At 42.7% G+C, this 17,182-nt stretch overlaps 1 protein-coding gene and 3 non-coding genes across 4 annotated transcripts; all 4 read right to left on the bottom strand.

Annotated features, from left to right (window-relative positions):
• Nucleotides 1-4,364: 4,364 nt before the first annotated feature.
• Nucleotides 4,365-7,909, bottom strand: LOC118399150 (40S ribosomal protein S5). Its single transcript, XM_035794975.2, has 6 exons — nt 7,753-7,909; nt 6,583-6,692; nt 6,085-6,294; nt 5,098-5,226; nt 4,646-4,744; nt 4,365-4,474 (listed from the first exon to the last, which is right to left on the bottom strand). Coding segments are annotated over exons 1-6 (618 nt in total). The 5' UTR covers nt 7,754-7,909; the 3' UTR covers nt 4,365-4,405.
• LOC118399674 (small nucleolar RNA SNORA3/SNORA45 family) lies at nt 4,837-4,967 on the bottom strand. Its single transcript, XR_004828882.1, has one exon. It is a non-coding gene; the product is annotated as a small nucleolar RNA SNORA3/SNORA45 family (small nucleolar RNA).
• LOC118399669 (small nucleolar RNA SNORA65) lies at nt 5,803-5,929 on the bottom strand. The gene has a single exon (XR_004828877.1). It is a non-coding gene; the product is annotated as a small nucleolar RNA SNORA65 (small nucleolar RNA).
• On the bottom strand, nt 6,385-6,516 carry LOC118399673 (small nucleolar RNA SNORA3/SNORA45 family). Its single transcript, XR_004828881.1, has one exon. It is a non-coding gene; the product is annotated as a small nucleolar RNA SNORA3/SNORA45 family (small nucleolar RNA).
• Nucleotides 7,910-17,182: the final 9,273 nt, after the last annotated feature.

Here is a 17,182-nt window from a genome sequence, read left to right as displayed (position 1 = left end):
TAACACTAAACAAGAATGGTGTTCATGGGAGGACACCACGGAAGAAGCCACTGCCGTCCAAAAAAAACATTGCTGCACGTCTGAAGTTTGCAAAAATGCACCTGAATGTTCCACAGCTCTACTGGCAAAATATTCTGTGGACAGATGAAACTACAGTTTAGTTGTTTGGAAGGAACACACAACACTATGTGTGGAGAAAAAAAGGCACAGCACACCAACATCAAAACCTCATCCCAACTGTAAAGTATGATGGAGGGAGCATCATGGTTTGGGGCTACTTTGCCGCCTCAGGGCCCAGGCCTTGATTTTCCAAGTTTATCAAGATATTTTGCAGGAGAATGTTAGTCTATCTGTCCGCCAATTGAAGCTCAACAGAAGTTGGGTGATGCAACAGGACAACGACCCAAAACACAGAAGTAAATCAACAATAGAATAGCTTCAACAGAAGAAAATACGCCTTCTGGAGTGGCCCAGTCATTTCACATTCTTAAAAGTGGTGATCCTAACTGACCTAAGACAGGGAGTCCTGACCTCAACCCCCTCAACCCGATTGAGATGCTGTGGCATGACCTCAAGACAGCAAGTTTGCACCAGACATCCCAAGAATATTGCTGAACTGAAACAGTTTTGTAAAGAGGAATGGTAAAAGAAAATCCCCCTGACAGTTGTGCAGGTCTGATCCGCAACTACAGAAAACGTTTGGTTGAGGTTATTGCTGCCAAAGGAGGGTCAACCAGTTATTAAATCCAAGGGTACACATACTTTTCCACCCTGCACTGTGAATGTTTACATGGTGTGTTCAATAAAGACATGAAAGTGTATCATTGTTTGTGTGTTATTAGTTTAAGCAGACTGCGTTTGTCTATTGTTGTGACCGAGATGATCAGATCAAATTTTATGACCAATATATGCAGAAATCCAGGTATTTCCAAAGGGTTCACATACTTTTTCTTGCCACTTTACCTCTGTTGATATCACATACATTATCAAGCATTTCACACATATTATCCAGATACTGACTGTTAGCACTTGGTCTATAGCAGCTTCCCATAAGAATAGGCTTGAGATGAGGCAGATGCCATATTATTTCAACATTATTTAATATGAGATCCTCTCTAAGCTTTACAGGAATGTGGTTCTGAATATTAGGCCGCAACACCGCCCCCATTGGCATGTCTTTTCGGTAGATGTTATAACCATGTATTGCTGCCACTATCAAAGGTATTATCTAAGTGAGTTATTTAAAGAGATCGTCAGAATGAGTGTCATCTGTTACAAGTGAATAACTTTATGAACTTTGTTTCATAGTATGTTACTCTGGGCTATTTTTTTTAAACACTTTTCTGGGTTGGTTGATTGTTTTTTATGCTTTACTGGGAAGCTTATCAGAAGTAGACTTGTTCATGTTATTTATATTTGAGCTGATAGTGCACCTTATAGAGCAGCCTTATGTCCTGTACTCGTGCTCCTGTGGTAGAACAGTCAGAATCAGCCTTGTTATGTCCTGTACTCGTGCTCCTGTGGTAGAACAGTCAGAATCAGCCTTGTTATGTCCTGTACTCGTGCTCCTGTGTAGAACAGTCTGAAGCAGCCTTATGTCCTGTACTCGTGCTCCTGGGTAACAGTCAGAAGCAGCCTTGTTATGTCCTGTACTCGTGCTCCTGTGTAGAACAGTCTGAAGCAGCCTTATGTCCTGTACTCGTGCTCCTGTGGTATAACAGTCTGAAGCAGCCTTGTTATGTCCTGTACTCGTGCTCCTGTGGTAGAACAGTCTGAAGCAGCCTTGTTATGTCCTGTACTCGTGCTCCTGTGGTAGAACAGTCTGAAGCAGCCTTGTTATGTCCTGTACTCGTGCTCCTGGGTAACAGTCAGAAGCAGCCTTGTTATGTCCTGTACTCCTGCTCCTGGGTAACAGTCATAAGCAGCCTTGTTATGTCCTGTTCTCGTTCTCCTGGGTAACAGTCGGAAGCAACCTTGTCATGTCCTGTACTCGTGCTCCTGTGGTATAACAGTCAGAAGCAGCCTTATGTCCTGTACTCGTGCTCCTGTGGTAGAACAGTCTGAAGCAGCCTTGTTATGTCCTGTACTCGTGCTCCTGTGGTAGAACAGTCTGAAGCAGCCTTGTTATGTCCTGTACTCATGCTCCTGGGTAGAACAGGGGTTAGCCCTGGGAACCAAGATGTTGCTTACAATAGAGCTGCCGATGACAACAGCTGAGGTCCAGACGGTCTTTCGCAAACCAAGGACCGAAGGGCTCCGAGCCAACTGTAGTATCCATCGCAGATGACGAATGGGCAGATCTAAGGCTCTCGAGTGTTGCAAAAGCGGACAGATTTTTTTTTTTAACACTCTGCAGTCCCGTTCTATGAGCTTGTGGCCTACCACTTCACGGCTGAGCCATTGTTGCTCCCAGACATTTCTACTTTCTACACAGTAACCACACCAGTTGACCAGGGAAGCCCGAGCAAGGCAGAAACATGAACTGACTTGTTGGAAATGTGGCATCCCATGATAGCGCCACATAAGCCACTGAGCGCGTCAGTAAGGCCATTCTACTGCCAAAGTTTGTCTATGGAGATTGCGTGGCCGTGCGCGCAATTTTATACACCGCCAGCTACCGGTATGGCTGAACTAGCTGAATCAATTTTTTTTTAAACCTTTATTTAACCAGGCAAGTCACTTAAGAACAAATTCTTATTTTCAATGACAGCCTAGGAACAGTGGGTTAACTGCCTGTTCAGGGGCAGAACGACAGATTTGTACCATGTCAGCTCGGGGGTTTGAACTTGCAACCTTCCGGTTACTAGTCCAACACTATCCACTAGGCTACGCTGCCACCCCAGAAGGGGTGTCCACATACTTTTGTACTGTGGGGCAAGAAGTATTTAGTCAGCCACCAATTGTGCAAGTTCTCACACTTAAAAAGATGAGGCCTGTAATGTATCATAGGTACACTTCAACTATGACAGACAAAATGAGCAAAAAAAATCCAGAAAATCACATTGTACAATTTTTTATGAATTTATTTGCAAATTATGGTGATAAGTATTTGGTCACCTACAAACAAGCAAGATTTCTGGCTCTCAGACCTGTAACTTCTTTAGGAGGCTCCTCTGTCCTCCAATCATTACCTGTATTAATGGCACCAGTTTGAACTTCTCAGTATAAGAGACACCTGTCCACAACCTCAAACAGTCACACTCCAAACTCCACTATGGCCAAGACCATAGAGCTGTCAAAGGACACCAGAAACGAAATTGTAGACCTGCACCAGGCTGGGAAGACTGAATCTGCAATAGGTAAGCAGCTTGGTTTGAATAAATCAACTGTGGGAGCAATTATTAGGAAATGGAAGACATACAAGACTACTGATAATCTCCCGATAACCTCCCTCGATCTGGGGCTCCACGCAAGATCTCACCCCGTGGGGTCAAAATGATCACAAGAACGGTGAGCAAAAATCCCAGAACCACACGGGGGGGACCTAGTGAATGACCTGCAGAGAGCTGGGACCAAAGAAACAAAGCCTACCATCAGCAAGGGCATTGAAGATGAAACGTGGCTGGGTCTTTCAGCATGACAATGATTCCAAACACACCGCCTGGGCAATGAAGGAGTGGCTTCATAAGAAGCATTTCAAGGTCCTGGAGTGGCTTAGCCAGTCTCCAGATCTCAAACCCATAGACAATCTTTGGAGTTGAAAGTCCGTGTTGCCCAGCAACAGCCCCAAAAACATCACTGCTCTAGAGATCTGCATGGAGGAATGGGCCAAAATACCAGCAAGTGTGTGAAAACCTTGTGAAGACTTACAGAAAACGTTTGACCCCTGTTATATACCCTTTGTTGGCAATGATAAACTATTGAGATAAACTTTTTTTATTGACCAAATACTTATTTCCACCATAATTTGCAAATGAATTCATTATAAATCCTAAAAGGTGATTTTCTGAATTTCTCATTTTGTCTGTCATAGTCCAAGTGTACCTATGATGAAGATTACAGGCCTCATCTTTTTAAGTGGGAGAACTTGCACAATTGGTGGCTGACTAAATACTTTTTGCCCCACTGTATATTTAGTGCAGTAACTCAAAATAAACTGGCATTGTTTGTCACAGTACTTAGGTGTTGTTGCAAAGTCCTCATTAGCGATAAAGCACTGACATTTACCTTTTACTTAGTAGTCCAATCAATAGTATGCACCTAAAATGCTGCATTAAATTATATTCAAGTAATTTAGTAGATTATCAAATAAATGAATTTAAAACCTTTGACTCATTCCTTAACCGTCCTGTATTCAGGCCTTCATAAGTGTTACTAAACACCATACCACATTCAACTTTTAAAAAACAATGGAAGTCTTCAAATGTATTTCCTCATTTTATTTTTTTTATAGAAAGGAACCATTTTAACGGTTGGACTTGGCGACCCTCTCCAACTCGTCCTTCTTCTTGATGGCGTAGGAGTTAGAAGAACCCTGACAAAACACAAACACACTGGTCAACCCCGAAGAAATGTAGATGAACACTGGTGAACAAACCCTCCCAACATAACAGCAGATATGAAAAATCAGATCAACTTGTTCAAAACCAAATCTGTATGGTACTGAAATCACAATTGAGACTACACCTTCAACAAAAAGTCTCACCTTAGCTGCATTGATCAGCTCATCGGCAAGGCACTCTGCAATAGTCTTGATGTTCCTGAAAGCAGCTTCTCTTGCTCCAGTGCAAAGGAGCCAGATCGCCTGAGACAGGATACAAGACAGTGAGCAGCCATAAACAGAATATAAATAAACTATGTTGTGAATCTTTACACCAAAACAAGTCAAAATGGAGGTTCTGTATCTGAGCTGGTGATTGACCGGGCCACAAGAGACTACAGCCAATGAATAGGCAAAGATGTTTACTCTACGAGCACTCTAGCACACCAGGACAATGAGTTTGTAATGGCGTGACTCTAGCCTCGTGTGCACAAAAGAGAAATGTACAAACAAGTTTTATATTCCTGTAACTTCACTTGTAATGTAGCCTAGATTTTGCAGTGAACCAAGTGGCAACAGGCAGAGTTGGAGGAGAATGTGGTAGCAGTCTCTTTTACCTGGTTGACTCTACGCAGAGGGGACACGTCCACAGCTTGCCTCCTAACGGTACCAGCACGACCAATACGGGTGGAGTCCTCACGAGGTCCGCTGTTTATGATGGCATTGACCAGCACCTGCAGGGGGTTCTGAGAGGACAAGGCAGAGGAGACAAAGTCAACCACCACAACCGTACTGGAATCCAGGGGTACAAATCTCACAGGCAAAGACACTCCGAGCGTACTGTTGGATTCAACATTTTGAACATTGAGAAAAAGACATGATAGATCAGGAGCATAGTATATTAAGGAGTGAAAGAGACTGGGTCTCTGTAGAAAGACAAAGCTGTGGAATGTGTTGTGACAAGAGGAGAGCAACATATTGATAGAGGGGAGACAGGTGGACATCTGGATTAGATGGAGGGGTTGAGGTCAGGTGGCGAGGGCAGATTCTCTTGAGTAATAAATGTTTGGTATCCGGTTACCCTCTATTATCTTGCTGTAGAGCCTGGAATATGTAAGGATTGGAGAGAAGGAGAGTCTTAAGTGAGATAAAATCTGGATGGGACAAATGTTGGGTTGTCTGATTACAGCTGTACAGGACCTTTGGGCAGAATTAAACTTGGTTAAAGCTTCACTAGAGTCTGTGGCTTATTTACGCTGAAAAATAAGAACCTAACAGGACATAGACGTGGACGTAAGAAAGCAGAACAATATACACGTGGTGTTTGTTCCAGGCCTTTCGGCACAGAGTTGCCCATTTGTTTAGGCAGCCCTGCTTCCTAGAGCTGGGTCTATCTGAGCCTCCACTGGATTATACTCAGTCACTGAAACAGACCAGCATAGTGGCGGGAAGCTGACAGGCATGGAGTTCAAGGCTAAGTCCGCATTTCAAATGGGACCCTATTCCTTATTTAGTGCACTACTTTTGACCAAGGACCATAGCAGTGCACTATGAAGGGGGATGGGGTGACATTGGGACAAAAAAAATTTGAACAAGGTACGTACCTCCCCGGTCAGCAAGTGGATGATCTCGAAGGCGTGCTTCACAATGCGACAGGTCATCAGCTTCTTGCCGTTGTTGCGGCCATGCATCATCATAGAGTTGGTGAGACGTTCCACAATGGGGCACTGGGCCTTGCGGAAACGCTTGGCAGCATAACGGCCTCCAGAGTGTGGCAGGTACTTAGCGTACTTCTCCTTCACAGCAATGTAATCCTGAGTTGAAGGAAAAAGCATCCTCAATACTAGTTCCCTTCCCAATAACTTACATTTCAATGTCCAGGTTAACAGGGAATACATCGATGTTCATGTTTCTGAGCTGGTGATTGACTGGGCCACATGAGACTACAGCCAATGAATATGCAAAGAAGTTTACTCTGCGAGCACTCTAGCACACCAGGACAATGAGGGTCGTAAAGGCGTGACTCTAGCCTCGCTTACACACAAAAAAAACTATTGTGTTTTATAGTGCCTAGTCACAAATCAAACATTGAAGTGCCCTACCTGCAGGGAGATGTCATTGATCTGAACATCGTCTGTGCTCCATTTCCCGAAGAGCTTGATTTCTGGCGTTTCAGCCACTGCAGGGGCAGTCTCCCACGACTCTGAAGTCACTGATGAAAAACGGAAGATTTAGTCAGGTAATATTGATGGATTTAATTACGAGAGTCAAGGTACCACAATGTCTGACCCCAGTTCCATGGCAAAGGCCTGGTAAAAATGGTATGCCACACTAATCAATGATATTACAAAATTGTAATTACTTCGACACTATGCCCCATTTATTGCCTCCCTCCCTTAACATACCTTATTTGTACACACTGTATATAGACTTTGTATTATTCAATGTATGTTTGTTTATTCCATTGTGTAACTCTGTTGTTTGTGTCGAACTGCTTTGCTTTATCTTGACCAGGTCGCAGTTGTTGAGAACAAGTTCTCATTTACTAGTCTACCTGGTTAAATAAAGGTGAAATCAAAAACAGTAAAAATTACCACATCACGATATTGATACTACCACATTACGGCTCAACTAGTTAGCATAATGCTAGGTGACATGAGAAAATGATTCATGATAAAGCCATCAACATCAGGAAGGAATGGCTGCCACTGTTGGTAACACACGAAGAGCTAGCTCACCTGCTAGCCAACGTTATCCATTATACAGTCAACGTTAGTGATAGCAACGTGGGCTGGGCTACACACGGACAGCACAAATATATTGGCTTCAGTAGTTAAATTATATTAAATAGTCGGGATAAAAACTTAAAGGCAATGTGAATGAGAGCAGACACGACAGTAGGCCCAAAAGGCTAAAGTCAGCCCGAGTCTACTAGCGAACGATTTATGGCTAATGTCATTATGAGCTAAACATGAGATAAACATGTGTTTAACACCAAACTGAACATCTTACATAAGCAACAATGTTCCGAGTGGTCCCGGGAGGACGCTAAATAGGAAGCCAACTAGCAGTGTCGCACGTGTAAGCATGAAGTTCATCTGCCCCGGCTGAAGGCCGGTAAAAACACTCGGGTGATTTAAAAACTACTTCGGACTATAAACTGATTTACTTCCGACTCAAAGTCAAACAAGCAATGTTACACGTACTATAGTTGGACATTGTGCGTTTTCATGCAATTTTGGCCTTGAAAATTGTAACATTTTTCCACTCACTTGTGTCTGCCGTTCTGCACCACACTTCTCAAAGCCGGAAAAGGGCCTGTTCAGGGCGCATCAAACAGATATACCGGGAGGCGGAAATGAGGTAACTGGATTGCACTGCTTTTATGGAGTTGTAGTTCAATGGCAGAAATCCCATCTCCGATATGTACAGTGCATTCGGAAAGCATTCTGACCCATCTACTTTTTCCATATTTTGTTACGTTACACCATATTAAAACATGTATTAAATTACATTTTTTTCCCTCATCAATCTACACACAATACCACATAATGACTAATCGAAAACAGGTTTTAATACATTTCTGCTAATTTATTAAAAATAAAGAAACCGAAATAGCTTATTTGCATAAGTATTCAGACCCTTTGGTATGAGACTCGAAATGGAGCTCAGGTGCATCCTGTTTCCATTGATCATCCTTGAGATGTTTCTTCAACTTGATTGGAGTCCACCTGTGGTAAATTCAATTGATTGGACATGATTTGGAAAGGCACACACCTGTCTATATATGGTCCCACAGTTGATAGTGCATGTCAAAGCAAAAACCAAGCCATGAAGTTGAAGGAATTGTCCGTAGAGCTCAGCGACAGGAGTGTGTCGAGACACAGATCTGGGGAAGGGTATCAAAAAGTTTCTGCAGCATTGACAGTCCCCAAGAACACAGTGGTCTCCATCATTCTTAAATAGAAGAAGTTTGGAACAACCAAGACTCTTCCTTGAGCTGGCCACCTGGCCAAACTGAGCAATCGGGGCAGAAGGACCTTGATCAGGGAAGTGACCAAGAACCAGATGGTCACTCTGAAAGAACTCCAGAGTTCCTCTGTGGAGATGGGAGAACCTTCCAGAAGGACAACCATCTCTGCAGCACTCCACCAATCAGGCCTTTATGGTAGAGTGGACAGACGGAAGCTCCTCCTCAGTAAAAGGGAAATGACAGCCCGCTTGGAGTTTTACAAAAGGCACCTAAAGTTCCTTCAGACCATGAGAAACAAGATCCTCTGGTCTGATGAAACCAAGATTGAACTCTTTGGCCTGAATACCAAGCGTCACGTCTGCAGAAAACCTGGCATCATCCCTACAGGGAAGCATAGTGGTGGAAGTGTCATGGTGTGGGGATGTTTTTCAGCGGCAGGGACTGGGAGACTAGTCAGGATCGAGGGAAAGCTGAACGGAGCACAGAGTACAGAGAGATCCTTCGTGAAAACCTGCTCCAGAGCGCTCATGACCTCAGACTGGGGCGAAGGTTCACCTTCCAGCAGACCACCAACCGTAAGCACACAGCCAAGACAATGCATGGGTGGCTTCGGGACAAGTCTGAACGTTCCTGAGTGGCCCCGCCAGAGCCTGGACCTGAAAATAGCTGTGCAGCAACGGTCACCATCCAACCTGACAGAGCTTGAAAGGATCTGAAGATAAGAATGGGAGAAACTCCCCAAATACTGGTGTGCCAAGCTTGTAGTGTCATAACCAATTAGACTCGGGGCTATAATTGCTGCTAAAGGTGCTTCAACAAATTACTAAGTAAAGGGTCTGAATACTTATGTAAATGTTATATTTCAGTTTTTGTGTTTTATAAATTAGCAAAACAATTACTTAAACCTGTTTTTGCTAGGTCATTATGGGGTATTTTGTCTAAATTGATGTGGGGAAAAAAGTTTTTAAAACTATTTAATCTATTTTGGAGTAAGGCTGTAATGTAACAAAATGTGGAAAAAGTCAAGGGGTCTGACAACTTTCTAAATGCACTGTATGTCCATAGATGATATGTAGAGGGGGCATATTGGTTGAAGCCAAAAGGCTGTTCAGTAAGAAAGAGGGACAGAGAAGTGAAAGCCTGTCACTATTAATGTTTGAGGGGGTTTTACTTAAGAAAGTACAAATGGGCTTCCTGGCTTTCACTGTTAGAGTTTGTTCCACCTCCATTAAGGTGTTTTAAATACCAAAGAATGGGACATGTGGTTCTGTGCAAAGGAAAGAAAGATGTGCCAAGTGTGGAGGGGACCATGATTATGGGGAATGTGGGAACAATGTCAAGGTTAAATGTTGTAATTGTGGGGGGGAACACAGTGCAGCATTTGGTGGATGCCAGGTTCAGAAAGATGCTTAGAGAGACCCAAAGATATAAAAATCACTCATCATGTCTCTTATGCAGAGGCTGCAAGGCAGAAGGGTGGAACTATTAAGCAGATGGGTGGAACTATTAAGCAGATGGGTGGAACTATTAGGCAGATTGGTGGAACTATTAAGCAGATTGGTGGAACCATTAAGCAGATGGGTGGAACTATTAGGCAGATGGGTGGAACTATTAGTCAGATGGGTGGAACTATTAAGCAGATTGGTGGAACTATTGGGCAGATGGGTGGAACTATTAAGCAGATGGGTAAAATATTAAGCAGATGGGTGGAACTATTAGGCAGATGGGTGGAACTATTAGGCAGATGGGTGGAACTATTAGGCAGATGGGTGGAACTATTAGGCAGATGGGTGGAACTATTAGGCAGATGGGTGGAGCTATTAAGCAGATGGGTGGAACTATTAGGCAGATGGGTGGAACTATTAAGCAGATGGGTGGAACTATTAGGCAGATGGGTGTAACTATTAAGCAGATGGGTGGAACTATTAGGCAGATGGGTGGAACTATTAAGCAGATTGGTAGAGATAATAGGGTCAGTCCTGGAATAACGGGACCTACTGTAGGAAATGTTGCTTAAGTTGGTCCAGATACGGATACGAGACCTGTTCAGAAATCTTGCTCTCACAAATGCTTAAAAGGACACCTTAATAGTTCATCAGATTGACTTCATAACCTTAATTGGAAAGGTTATCAACATGACTGCGTTTGTAGAAAGAACTGCCAAGTTAATTGTTAATTGAAGATAATTGTGGAAGCAGCAACAGAGTTTTTAGGAGTGAAAGATGTTACTGTCTTCATGATTGTTGATATGTTGACTCCTAATAATACTAATGATGGAATGTCTCCGTATGATGATAATTAGAGTTAAGGTTTTATGTTATCGTTCAGAGGAATACCAGAAACCTTATTGCTAACGGTCAGGAGTTTAAGAAATACAGTACCATTCAAAAGTTTGAACACTCATTCAAAGGTTTTCTTTATTTTCACTATTTTCTACATTGTAGAATAATCGTGAAGACAGAAACTATGAAATAACACATATGGAATCATGTAGTAACCAAATAAGTGTTAAACAAATCAAAAATATATTTGAGATTCTTCTAAGTAGCCACCCTTTGCGTTGATGACAGCTTTGCACACTCTTGAATGAGTAGGTGTGTCTGACCGGTACCGTACACGGAAAGATCATGTCATGAATGCTGAAACAAAGTGTATGCGCTCAGTCTCTGGTTATGAATGGCGTGCTGACAGACAATCGTTGATGGATATTTGTAGAGCTCTGATCAGGATGACAATTGATTACGGGTGTATAGTTTATGGAACAGTGACGAAGACTTGGCTTCAGAAGCTGGACAGAAACCAGTATATAGCTTTAAGGATGTGTATTGGTGCATTTAAATTAACATCTGTATGTGCCTTACTAGTGGAGGCAGGTGAGATGCCTTTGGATATACGGCGTAAAAAAAATGGTCATTAGCTTATTGGGTTGAAAGTAGAGGCCGGTCGATTAATTAGGGCCGATTTCAAGTTTTCATAACAATCGGAAATCGGTATTTTTGGGCGTCGATTTGCCGATTTATTATTTTTTTTAAATTTTTTTACACCTTTATTTAATCTTTATTTAACTAGGCAAGTCAGTTAAGAACACATGCTTATTTTCAATGACGGCCTAGGAACGGTGGGTTAAATACCTTTTTCAGGGGCAGAAAGACAGATATTCACCTTGTCAGCTCGGGGGATCCAATCTTGCAACTTTACAGTTAACTAGTCCAACGCAATAACGACCTGCCTCTCTCTCATTGCACTCCACAAGGAGACTGCCTGTTACGCGAATGCAGTAAGCCCAGGTAAGTTGCTAGCTAGCATTAAACTTATCTTATAAAAAAACAATCAATCATAATCACTAGTTAACTACACAGCACTTTCCTGCGTTTTGCCAGCAGCTTTTCGTTGTGCGTCAAGCATTGCGCTGTTTATGACTTCAAACCCATCAACTCCCGAGATGAGGCTGGTGTGACCGAAGTGACATGGCTGGCTAGTTAGCGCGAGCTAATAGCGTTTCAAACTTCACTTGCTCTGAGCCTTGGGGTGGTTGTTTCCCTTGCTTTGCATGGGTAACGCTGCTTCGATGTGGTGGCTGTTGTCTTTGTGTTGCTGGTTCGAGCGAGGAGAGGGACGGAAGCGATACTGTTACAGTGGCAATACTAAAGTGCCTATGTCACAGTATAACTTTAGACCGTCCCCCTCGCCCATACCTGGGCGCGAACCAGGGACTCTCTGCACACATCAACAACAGTCACCCACGAAACATCGTTACCCATCGCGCCACAAAAGCTGCGGCTCTTGCAGAGCAAGAGGAACCACTACTTCAAGGTCTCAGAGCAAGTGACGTCACCGATTGAAACGCTATTTAGACCGTCCCCCTCGCCCATACCTGGGCGCGAACCAGGGACTCTCTGCACACATCAACAACAGTCACCCACAAATCATCGTTACCCATCGCGCCACAAAAGCTGCGGCTCTTGCAGAGCAAGGGAACCACTACTTCAAGGTCTCAGAGCAAGTGACGTCACCGATTGAAACGCTATTTAGCGCACCACGCTAACTAGCTAGCTATTTCACATCCATTACACTCACCCCCCTTTTGACCTCCTCCTTTTCCGCAGCAACCAGTGATCCGGGTCACGGCACCAATGTCACAGTATAACTTTAGACCGATTGAAACGCTATTTAGCGCGCACCACCGCTAACTAGCTAGCTATTTCACATCCGTTACACCTATAAGAAGATCCAATAGTCAAAGGTTAATGAAATACAAATGGTATAGAGGGAAATAGTCCTATAATAACTACAACCTAAAACTTCTTACCTGGGAATATTGAAGACTCATGTTAAAAGGAACCACCAGCTTTCATATGTTCTCATGTTCTGAGCAAGGAACTGAAACATTAGCTTTCTCACATAGCACATATTGCACTTTTACGTTCTTCTCCAACACTTTGTTTTTGCATTATTTAAACCAAATTGAACATGTTTCATTATCTACTTGAGGCTAAATTGATTTAATTTGTGTATTATATTAAGTTAAAATAAGTGTTAATTCAGTATTGTTGTAATTGTCATTATTACAAATAGATGTTTTTTTAATCGGCTGATTAATCGGTATCAGCCTTTTTGGCCCTCCAATAATCGGTATCGGTATCGGCGTCGGTGGTTTTGGTTGGACAGTTGGGAAGCTTGCTGATGAGAATGGTTGGGAAGCTTGCTGATGAGAATGGTTTTAGGGAGTTGGAGGTTGGCCCTTCTGTGGTGATAGGGGATGTTCCTCCTTGGTTACTCCCATATCCTGTTGTTGATCTAACCTTGGTAGACAAAAGGAAAGATTGATCAGATGTCAGTGATATAGAGAAACTGGTTGACAATTACATTGGTAGAAATTTTTATGCTTTTTTACTGCTTTTCACAGATGGATCCAAGGACCCGGATAGTGGGCGCACAGGAGCAGGTGTTTACATTGCCGAATCTGATGTGCAGATATGTAGAAGACTAACAGATGAACTGTCAGTATGCTCAGTTGAAATGTTGGCGATAATAGTTGCCCTCCAGTGGGTGGAGGACGTACAACCTGTTAGAATTATAGTGGGCTCAGATTCTCTGTCTGTATTGAATAGTTTATCATCTGGTAAATCTAATAGGAGTGACCTACTATTGGAGGTATTCGTGTTATTATGGAGAATTGAGATAATGGGCGTAGTAGTGAGATTCTGCTGGGTCCCAGCACATTCGGGCTTTGGAAGGGAATTAAATTGTAGACCAGTTCTGTAAAAGAGCTTTGAAACAAGATATAATTGATATTAATGTTCCACTGGGGAGAGGTGAGGCCAAATGTAAGATCAGAGACATTTGGATAGATGTGTGGCATAAGATATGGGACTCTGAGCCGGCATTTATATGCCCTCCAAAGAAAGGTCGGTGGACCAAGATTCAAAGGTCAGATTAGGAAGGTGGTGTTTTCTCGATTGCGCTTAGGACATTGTACATTGAACTCGTCCTTATATCTAGTCGGCAAGCATGTGAATGGTTTGTGTCTGGTCAATGAAACGGTGGAGCATGTGTTGTTATATTGTTGTAAGTATGTTGGCGAGGGAAAGAGTGTAGGGTCATTGAGGTTTGAGGGGTTTGGAAGGGATTTTGGGGATGTGGGAGTGTCTATTAGAAGTTAGTAAGGGCTCTTTTTTTATTTTCTCAGAAGTACTGAGTTAGGTAATATGATTTAGAAATGTTGTAAACTGTGATTGACCACACACTCCAGCACAGTAGGTGGCGGTATGCACCTTCAGTGTTGGTTTGCGGACTGCCATTATATCATAGACGAAGAAGTAGACACTTGACTGGAAGCCTGGTAAAGATCCATCCAGTCCTGCTAATTATAGACCTTTTGCACTTACATCAAATCTCTGTACATCAATGGAAAAGTTGATTGTAGGAAGATGGATTTATTATCTCGAACATAGGAGTCTATTAAGTCCATACCAGAGTGGATTCAGAAAAGGAAGGACTTCCCTTGATGAATTAGTTACAGTTAGTACTGAGGTGACCAAAGATTTGGCAATGAAGGAATTGATGTCAATAGTATATTTTGACATTGAAAAGTAAATGATACAATGTGGAGGGAAGGTCTACAGATTAAATGGAATGGAATGGGTATTAGTGGGAGAATGTACAACTGGATTATGGATTTCTTGCTTGACTGAACCTTCCAGGTAAGGGTGGGATTGGAGTTATCAAGAGAATACGAGGTGGAAAATGGAACTCCACAGGGTACTGATATTAGTCCCATCTTATTCACGATGATGAGTGATCATATCTTTGGGGATATTGGACAGGATATAGGGGCGGCCTTATATGCAGATGATGGTGCCATTTGGAAAGGAATATTTCTTATGCAATAGAGAAAATGCAAGGTGCTGTTGTAGCAGTGGAGGAATGGTCCTTTTCATGGGGTTTCAAGTTATCTTGATCTAAATCTTGCCATACATGTTTGTTGTTTGCTAAAAAAAAAGATTAAGGAAGATGTCAGTGTTCAATTATATGGAGAACAAATGGAAAGAGTAGCAGAACTTAAGTATTTGGGGCTATGGTTTGATGCAGCTTACACGAGACATCATATTACATGTATTGAGACATGTATTAAATGTAAGAAAGTATTAAAACTTATGAGGACAATAGTTGGCAATCTTTACTGAATATTTATTGTAACTTTGATGAGATCGTCCGTAGATTACAGGTGCTTTGTATGTGGTTCTGCAGCTTTTACATCGCTGTTGCACCTTGATATGATGCAAGTGAGGGCACTCAGGATGTGCGATGGTGCATTTTTAAACTACACTGGTTGAGACTTTACAAGGAGATACTGGGGAAACTTCCCCTTGGAGTTAAGCTAGTCCTGGCATACTGGGCAAGCCTGAAGGCTAGTACGGTAGATCATCCTACACGGACAGTATTGGAAGACTGTTGGGATTATGAACGATATCAAAAGAAGGGTTTTGGCCCAGAGATTGGAAAAAGGGTTGATGAATATGGACTCAGAGATGTTGTTGTAGGGCCATCTGTGGCAATAGGGAAATGTGCCACTGTGGTTCTATACAACACCACATGTTGATCTTAGCCTGATAGAAGAAAAGAAACAGTGGTGTGAAGATAATGTAGGAACAATAGTGGATTAATATGTTCAAACGTTTTATTCTTGTCTTGCAGTGTATACAGATGGTTCAGTTAAGAAAGGATTCCATGAATGGGAAGACAGGAGCAGGTGTATTTATTCCTGAGTTGGATGTGGATCTATGCAAAAGACTAACTAGTGATTTATCTGCATATTCAACAGAAATGGTTTGATTAATTGTTGGATTGCAATGGATAGAGGAGGAGCAACCAAGAAGAGTAGTAATATGTTCGGCTGGAAATAAATGGGGTTACAAAGAAATGGTATTGAAATTCAGTTCTGTTGGATTCCGGCTCATAAAGGTGTTTATGTAAATTATATAGTAGATATAATAGCAAAAAGAGCAGTGGAAATAATATTGTGGATATACAGGTACAGATTCAGGAAAAATGGGTTAGACAATGGGATGAAAGTAGTAAGGGTAGACATTTTTATAATACAAGGAAATGTGTACAGAAGATGGTTTCATGTAATGGGAACAGAAGGGAGGTTATGTTGTGTAGGATGAGATTAGTGCGTACGGGATTGAATCCATCCTTAAGATTGATAGGGAAACATGGTACTGGAATGTGTAATGGATGTATGGTAGAGGAAACGGTTCAACATATTATTTAGTGAACTCTATGATGTATAAAGGGAGAGGTAGTTTGATAGGGTCAGCGAGGTTGGACGGGAATGGGGAGTGGGTTGTCTTTTGGGTGGGGTGGGGGGGGAGTAGTGAGGTTTGTAGGGAATTATTTTATTAGAAATGCAGGGTTAGGGGGCCTCACGAGTGGCACTGACGTCTAAGGCACTGCATCGCAGTGCTAGAGGCGTCACTACAGATCCGGGTTCGATCCCGAGCTGTGTCGCAGCCGGACGCAACCGAGAGACCCATGAGGCGGCACACAATTGGCCCAGCGTCGTCCAGGTTAGGGCAGGGTTTGGTCAACCGGGATGTCCTTGTCCCATCGCTCTCTAGCGACTCCTGTGGCGGGCCGGGCGCATGCACACTGACACTGTCGCCAGTTGGATGGTGTTTCCTCCGACACATTGGTACAGCTTGCTTCCGGGTTAAGCGAGCAGTGTGTCAAGAAGCAGTGCGGCTTGACTGGGTCGTGTTTCATGGCTCTTGACCTTTGCCTCTCCCGAGTCCGTACAGGAGTTGCAACGATGGGACAAGACTGTAACTACCAATTGGGGACAAAAGGGTTAAAAAAAAGTTCTCTCTGATTGAGAGGGGTCGGGTTAAATGCGGAAGACACATTTCAGTTGGTTGTTATTCGCCAATAAAACTTAAGACTTGGCTGACTTTTAGAATATGATTCCCAAAAATGGTATGGCGTTTTTGTCTACCATATATGACATTCTCATTACCTCTCATTTTTGTATTTTATTTTTATTGAAACTTTATTTAACTAGGCAAGTCAGTTATGAACTAAGTCTTATTTACAAGTTTTGGTGAGAGTTCATCCATGAAACCAGCTATAGGTGCCAGGACCCTGTGGAGAGGATGATAAGAGGGGGAAATTAGGAGTGTCTGGGGAGCAGTGTGCATGATGAGGAGAGGAAGAAAAAGGACAACAGA

Source organism: Oncorhynchus keta, chromosome 20 (assembly GCF_023373465.1).
Source record: "Oncorhynchus keta strain PuntledgeMale-10-30-2019 chromosome 20, Oket_V2, whole genome shotgun sequence".
Taxonomy (NCBI): domain Eukaryota; kingdom Metazoa; phylum Chordata; class Actinopteri; order Salmoniformes; family Salmonidae; genus Oncorhynchus; species Oncorhynchus keta.
This window is presented reverse-complemented; position numbering and strand designations above follow the sequence as displayed.